This window comes from Urtica dioica, chromosome 5 (assembly GCF_054948205.1).
Source record: "Urtica dioica subsp. dioica isolate 48M chromosome 5, U.dioica_male_clone48M_v1_H2, whole genome shotgun sequence".
Classification (NCBI taxonomy): Eukaryota; Viridiplantae; Streptophyta; class Magnoliopsida; order Rosales; family Urticaceae; genus Urtica; species Urtica dioica.
Genome location: NC_142760.1, coordinates 39,967,092 through 39,975,600, shown reverse-complemented (window position 1 = coordinate 39,975,600; position 8,509 = coordinate 39,967,092). Strand labels below are relative to the sequence as shown.

Sequence of the window (8,509 nt, the reverse complement as noted above, 5' to 3'; positions counted from 1 at the left end):
TGGAAGACAATCAATGTTCAAGGCCACTATTGTCAGGAAAAAAAAAGCAGGGACCACGTTGTTAAGTTGTCCAAAGTCCAGGGGACATTAGTGTAATTAACCAGTTAAATGTACATAATTCAAAATCATATTATATATATATATATATATATATATATATATATATATATTTTTTTTTTTTTTTTAAGTCCTTTTATTCGTTAAAATCTAAAACGCCTTCACTATCATATATCTAAATCACTTTTTTGTTTTTCTTTTTCCTTATTTAAAATATAATAATAAGAGATTATAGTTTTATTATAATCTGAATAAAATAATATAATAGGGAAAATATGAAGTATTTATACATGGGTATTCAAGAAAGTTTGAAAAGCTAAAAATCAACAAAATTCACGAATAAGCTAAGTGAAATAAAAACTAAACAAAAAGTTATTATGTTGAATAAGCTATTTGATTATAATGAATAAGCTATTTCTGGTAGATAAATTTTATGAATAGATATAATAATCAGAAGAAAAAAAATCAAGATTGGGATTGTTAATTGTTATGTGCACAATATTTCAAACTGGACTTTTGTCACGTCTTTGGACAAAAAGTCCATGAGATTATATAAACCTCTTTTTTTTATTTATTATTTATCTCTTATTTCGTTCATATTATGTTCGATTTAAGATGCTTTACAATGATTTTCGATGTTTTATTTTTTATTTTTATGGTTTAAGATAGTTGAATATGCTTCAAGATAGTTTTCGATGATTTAATATGGTTTTTTATGGTCTCCGATGACTTATGTTGCTCTCTGATGATTCCAAAGTGTTTTAGAGGCATTTTTATCTAAAAATATGACAAATTTCTAGTTATGATATTGTGTAAATAACAAATTTGTTTACAATTTTTACCTACTTAATAAGTCTAGGAACTTTCTCTGCTGGAATTTTGTTATACTAGCATAGTCTTTGCTTTTGATCCCTTGATGTTACTATCACTTGAGCATGTTACCTATGATATTGGCAAGCTTTTTCGCGAGGATATATAATTCATTATTTTCAAGTCGTATAATATGATGATGATAATGTAGGCACTTGAGGATTTAATACTTGTTTAATGCTACTTGCTAGAAAAGTAGAAAGATTCCATCTTGTTTGTTGGAGTGATTTGTGACTCTATCTAACCAAATACAGTTATTTGAAAAAAATCATATAAATTTGAGCAAAAAAAACATTAAAAAATGCTAAAATTTTTAAAGTAAAAATTACAATTTCTAAAAGTTCAAATGGAGGGACATTGCCCCTCCTAGGATCAAAGTAGCTCTGCCCTGGATATATACATATACATATAAATATATATACACATATCAAGAAAAAAATCAATTATTAAGAGAAGATAATGGAAAAAGAAAGTATTTAAGAACTCATGTGTCAATATAAGAAATTTGAGGATCATTTTCTGGGTACGTGATTTTACTTGCATTTGGACAAATTTTTTTTTTTTTTTTTTTTTCATTTTGATAAACATTTGGCAGATTTTTGTCACCGAAATGCATATGCAGGGTATAATTTTGCCATTAACATAATAAAGTAGTATCATTGGACGGTATTTGTAGCAAGATAATCAAAATTTCATATATTATAGTAAACTAACCCTTTTTTTAGATAACAGGAAACTAACCACCTTGTGTGTGTGTTAATAGTGACTTTATACTTCATGTTTGAATGCGGAAAATTCTTTTTATTTTATTTATAATTTATTAATATTATCAGTTCCTAACAACCGTGAAATTTTTGTTTATTTTAAAAAACCTTAAGTTTCAAATGATTAGATTGTTTGAAATTTTGTCGAGGTCGAATACATCGTATGTTGTTACTGACCAAGTTGAATAATGCATTCAATGCATTTTTCTTTTATTACCAATTGCACATCTCGAAACCTTGAAAGCTTCTCACAAGCATACCGTAAAGTACGACAAGTGCAAATTCAGACTGCACCAAGAGACATGTAAGGGCGAAAGTAGACCATGAGAAAATATATAAATTTTTGAAATTCTAACTCAAGTAATATAAAGATTTTGTACCAATTTATGAACAAAAGCGATTAAGAGCATCTCTAATGTATCTCCAAATATTTTCTCCAAAATCGTCTTTGCATCAGTTTTATCTCTCTAACCTATCACTATTTACATATCTTTCAAAGAATATTCTAACTACATTATTTCTCACTATATTTTTTTAGAATTTTAGTTTTACCCATTTACTATGTTTATATTTTACAAGTTTTCCCAACAAATTTTCTCTTCTTCATATTAATGCTTTTAAGAATATATTAATTTTAAAATAAACAATTTGTAAAATTTTTAAACATAAATTAAAATTGGGATCAATTTTATAATTGTTACAAAATTCAGGATTAAAAAAGATAAAAATACATAAATGAATAGTGGTGATCCAAGACAACTATTTATTTATAATGCAAATATGGAACATGCATCTCTAGATAGAGATGAGGTCGAACACCATCTCTATACATGGATGTAGCTACAATGGTCCGATTCAGGGCTAAATCCCCCGTTCAAAAAAAAATTCTTCACTTTTTATTAATTTTACTCTAAAAATGGTATAAATTAGCCCAACCCTAAATCTTTTTTTTTCCTTCATATGAGTCCCTCCTAATTTAAGTTTATGGCTATGTCTTGATCTTTATATGCATCTCCAAAATGGAGATGGTAATAGCCATTATTTTGGATTAGAGGCATGCACGGCCCGGTGCAGCCTAAAACCCGACCTCCAAATCGAATCGGATCGCTTTAAATGGTTTGAATAATTTTAGATCGGAACGGACTGTTTAAGAAAATAAATCAAACCGCACCAAACCGTTTTAGACCGGTCCGGTTTAAACCGTTTTAAGTACAAATTTAATTAAAATAGCAAAAAAGAATAAAAAATAAATAAATATTAACATAAACATATATTAATTTAGATGTCTAACTCAATTTAGTTCATTCAAATATCTTAGAATTATTTAAAATAACATAAAAAAAACCCTTAGAAAATTAAGACCGGTCCGGCTCGGTCTAAAATGCAGTTTGAAATTTTCAAACCGGATAGAACTGTTTTAGACTAGTCCAATATATTGGACCGAAACAGATTAGACAAAAACCGTTTAAACTAGATTGGTGGTTTTAAAAAAATCGATAATCTGGTCCGATTTACGATTTTTCGATTTTTTTGCACACCCGTAATTTAGATAAACGAAGTGTCGGCCACATAAGTTAGTCGGTCTCGCTTGAGGCCACGCAACATCGCGCGTGTGCCTACAAGATCTAGTGCGCCTGCGATTCTGCGACGGACCAGAATGTGCCAAGTGGCACTCTCTTAGCCCAATATCCATCAATAGATTTTTTTCCCCATCACTTCTTTGAGTACTGCTATTTGTCACGGGCCCGAATTTGGACGATCCACACAATGTGTGACAAGTGGAACAATTTTAAGCAGTTTTTGGTGTTTATTGCTTTTGTTGATGGTAGTCGTGAGTCGTGTCGAAGATCATTTCCCCTTTCTTTAATATGTTCTCAGTGTGAGACTCATTTCTCTCACACACATCTCTCAAACACACGCTATTTTGGCCTTCTTAAGTCAACAAGCAACGGATTCACTACTTCTCCAAGTACCTTTATGGATAACATGTTAAATATTTATATAATTTTAATCAAATTCAAGAAATATATTTTTAAACGTTAAATTTATTTATTTGTCTCGGTGAAAATATTTTCATTTTCTCTCCTGAAAATGTAGAAGTAGAATGAAAATTATTTATTGACTTCTTAATTACATTTTTTCTTGGTAATGTTTATCCTCGAGCTCATGTCGAGTGATTCGCGCACAAAAAAAAAAAAAAAAAAAAAATTAATTATAAAATTTCTTAAAAGTAAAAGGGGTTATATGTATGTATATATATGTAATGTATGTATATAGGCAAGGTTATATATGTAGCAGAGCTTAGGATTAATTAATCTCATCATAAAATTGGATAACTTCAAAGAAATAAAGTTACAAACTAAATAAAGAAGCATACAAATGTGGGTCCTGATTTTCCTCAATTGATTCCTATCCTATCCTATCTCGAAAGCAACAAAAAAATTGCATTGAAAAAAAAATGAGAAGAAATTTGAGCTATAGCTATAAACCAGGGTTAGATAATCACCAATGTCTTTAGTTAGTCCAAGAGCTTTCATACAAACTTCCATAGAGAAACAAACAGTAAGTTAGGATATCTGTCTTTCAAGTTCATCAAATTATTTGGAAGAAAAAATAGACGGAAATGGAAGGCCAGGCACAATTCAAGAAATCTAGGGTTGTCAAAGTTAACTCGGAAAAATCATGGGATTTGCTTGTGAGTCAAGCAACCGAAAAAGATTGCCCTGTGAGTATCTTATAATAATTAATTTCAGTGCTTTTCTTTTCCATTTCATTGCTATCTTCTTGTGTCAACTCCAGTACATGCATTATTGTCTATATATATATATATATAATCTGTGTAGGAGAATCAAGCCATGACACAATTATTAGCTAATTGATAAAGCAAATTTGAAAAGTGTATGACTACTTTTTTCATGTTATTTGTCATGCAATTTTTTTGTTTATTATGTTTCAGCGAACTTGCTGATAAAAATAAACCTGCTTAGAACTCTCCTACTTTGAAATGAGTGTGTGTGTATATACATATATATATATATATATATATATATATATATATATATATATGCGAGATGGTGACCAGAGAGGTGTGCATATATCCCTGTAAATTTAAAAATTTATTTTGTCACCCCTAATTTATACCATTTTCTATATTTTAGCATAACATTCATGATTGTTTTATAAATACCCTCTGATTTATTTATTTATTATTATTATTATATGTCCCCTAGAGCTAGAAGTTTAAATTATGCTTACCTGACTGCAAAAATCCCAACTCCGGTATCTATATATATGTGTCGGATTGTTTTTAAGTACTAAAAAATGTTATTTTTCATTTATGTAAAAAAAAAAAAAGGTTTTGGTTCACTTCACAGCGTCTTGGTGTTTGCCCTCACTAGCCATGAATCCAATCATTGAGGATTTGGCCTCGAGCTACAAATATATTCTATTTCTCGTGGTCGATGTGGATGAAGTCAAGGTAAAGGAACAAACACTTTGATTTTTTGTTATATATTAATATGCGTAGACATAGGAGATATGTGTTTTTGATCATATTTAGTCTTATTTCGTATCTTTTTATTCGGTTTTGAATTAAAATTAATTAAATATTTGATTTTTTTTTTTATTGAGCGAGTTAGAAATAACCGATTTCGTAAATGCTAACGGATAACAATTAAGAATTAACCGATAACCGAAAAAGAAATAGAGCTGTTCTATGTCTCTATTTCTGTTAAAGTTATAATACATGTTTTTTTTTTCTTAATGAGATAATTTATGTATATATACCGGACATGACCAGAGATCTAAATTAGGAGAGCTAATATGCAAAAAAAAGGTCCTATGAAGCTAATTTGTAAATTTAAAAGGTATGAAAATAATAAAATAAAATAAATAAAAATTGACAAAAAATGTAAAAATAAAAGCCTTAAAAAACTGTAGCTATGTCGACCACGAACAAGCTTTCAAACCAATTGAAATGAACAAGGTTTCAGCACAAATGCATGTAAATGGAATTTGATTGTATCTTATATTAGTTGAAAAATGAGTATTTTCCAACTAATACTTATCTCACGCGTCTGTCCGTGCTTACCAGTCTCATGGAATAAGATTCGTATAAAGTCTACTTTTTTTAGAATATAAGTCAACTTATTATGTTACTCTAAAAGAGCTTGATCAAGTACATACATATGATACAAATTTGGAAGGTTTGAGAATCATATAAATATAATCAACGAGGGCCTGGCAAAACGGCTAATAATATATATATATATTATTTTATTAATTTCTTGACAACTGGTAGCCTAAGAATTCCCATCACATGGGGTAAATTTGAAAAAAAAAATTAAGGAGTAACAATTTAGAAAAATCATATACATTAGGCTAAAATTATAAAAAAGTTTAAGGTAGAAATTTCAATTATCAAAAGTTTAGGGGAGGTATTTGACTTCCTGGGTCCAAAATACTGTAAGCTAGTCCCTGAATATATTGGGAATCTCTTAAATACTCATATTTTTTTTTAACAAAAAGCATATTTCGAGCATATAATTTTAGTAGTTTAACTAAATAATGTTATTAATTACTACAATTAAATCTCTATTAATAATATATATTGTGACGTTTGTTGATATACACATTAAATCTCTTCATAGTTTGTTTTACGCTTGAAATTATATGTAGTTTTTCATTGAAGACATAACGGAATATGTTGAGACTGAGAGGCTAAAAATGTACACAAAACAAAAAATTCAGTAAAGAGAACGCAAGAAATAATAAAAAAAGGAAAAAGTATGAACTGCTACCGAACTAATTCAAAAGTCATTAGCACAAAAAAGGCCTCTTATATACTTGCTGCCAAGTAATTAAAAATATTTATAAAAATCTGCACCGTTGTTTATTCTATAAAGTGATTTAAGCTTTATGACCTTGCGTCACATGACTTATATTGTTTGCTTTATATAACGTCACACTAGGTTAGAGTGTAATCCACAAGGTCGTACCAAAATATAAAATAGTTTATTCGATAATTAATGTAATCAATTATTAACCATGATAAATGAGTTAATTAATGCACTATCGCTAGTAACCATAAATACATATATTTAATGTGTTGATCAAGAGCAATGTATATGATGGGATCAACAAGGCAACTAGCAAGTGACAATGCGTGACATCATGTATTAGGTCAATAAACCATTGGTAGTTAGATAAAATAGAAGTATGGCTTAAAAGAACATAACTTATACAAATTAAAATATTGTTGTGACATCACTACCGACCCCAAAACAAGATAATATAAGAGACCTTTAATATATGATGGGTTTCATATATATTAATTTAATATGATGCATGTGATTTCACTACTAGGTTGTAGCTTCCAAAATGGAGGTAAAAGCTATGCCCACTTTCTTGTTGATGAAAAATGGAGCCATAGTTGATAAGCTTGTGGGAGCTAATCCGGATGAGATCAAGAAAAGGATTAATGGCTTTGTTAATTCTCGTAACTAATTAAGTGTTTTTGAGTTGTTGATTTATGTTTTGTTACTTCCATGTGGTTGCTTGATATATATAACAAGACTATGAAACTGATTTTGTTTATTTGTATTATACAAATGGCGAGATTCTGTATGATATATATGTTTTCTTGAAAAATGAAATAAGATTGAGAATAATTTTCATTGTTACGATTACCAGCTTTGTAAAATTTGAACGTTGATAAGAATTTGTGAATAGAGAATAAGACGTTTTGAAGCAATGCAGTGAATAGTTCTAACGTGGACACTTCGACATGAAAATATAAGTATTTTCTCATAATGCTTAGGAAATGAACGTTTCATAAATTAAAATTAGAAGAAATCTGAATACTTAGTTCAATTTCCAACCATACTTAAAAAAAAATCACTATTTTTATAAATTGAATATATGTTTATTCTCTCTCGTCATAAAGTACCTCTATTTTAAATAAATTTAAAATTAATGATATTTTTGGCCCCTCAAATTTTACACGATTAACAGATTGTACTCTGAGTGAAAAAAAAGTGTTTTATCAATCTTTTGTGATAGCTAAATTTTCACTTTTAACCTTTTTGTTAATTTTGGTATCAAAATAGGCGAAAAATGCCTACGTACCCATCACGTGTTGGTCAACACAAGGACAATCTTGTAATCTCATTAATTACAGGTCTGAGGGTGATTAAAAAAGGAATATATATATATATATATATATATATATAACGTATAATATATATCAAATAACTATTAATATATTTCATATATATAAATATATATTTTAAAAGGGAAAAAAATCAAAATTTGGAATTGGTATCAATACATGAATCGCGACTGGAGAAAATGGTAAGCCTTAATCTGAAGATGACGAAGAGAAAATCGCAGGCGAAGTATACAACTACGAAATAGAAATCGCCTGTGAAAAGTAAAGCATCAACAAAATATGCGTGGGATAGAAATAGAACACCGATTCACACAGGGCGTTATGGTAAGTGGGTTGTTTTGTTTGTCTCGAACAAAAGAAAAGCGCGGATGGGTATCAGTTGTTTTTGTCTACCATGGAGGATCGATGCCATTTGATATTGACATAGGCGTGTACTCGTATTTTGTCACAAACAAAAGAAAAGCGCGGATGGGTGCTCGTATTTTATCTCTATTTTTATTGTTTTTGTCCATGGTTGTGGTCCATTGTTGTGGGCTATGTCTGGTACGGTATAGGTGTAGGGTATCGGTTAGGGTATTTATGACGTGAATATCTACCATGGAGGATCGATGATATTTCATACTGACGTAGCCAAATACGTTGGTGGAAT

General features: G+C 29.3%; 1 protein-coding gene across 1 annotated transcript; it reads left to right on the top strand.

Moving 5' to 3' along the window:
- Nucleotides 1–4,121: 4,121 nt before the first annotated feature.
- Nucleotides 4,122–7,378, top strand: LOC149398460 (thioredoxin-like protein CXXS1). Its single transcript, XM_089615406.1, has 3 exons — nucleotides 4,122–4,416; nucleotides 5,047–5,169; nucleotides 7,056–7,378. Exons 1-3 carry the CDS (start codon nucleotides 4,315–4,317, stop codon nucleotides 7,194–7,196), a joined length of 366 nt encoding a protein of 121 aa, XP_089471532.1. The 5' UTR covers nucleotides 4,122–4,314; the 3' UTR covers nucleotides 7,197–7,378.
- Nucleotides 7,379–8,509: the final 1,131 nt, after the last annotated feature.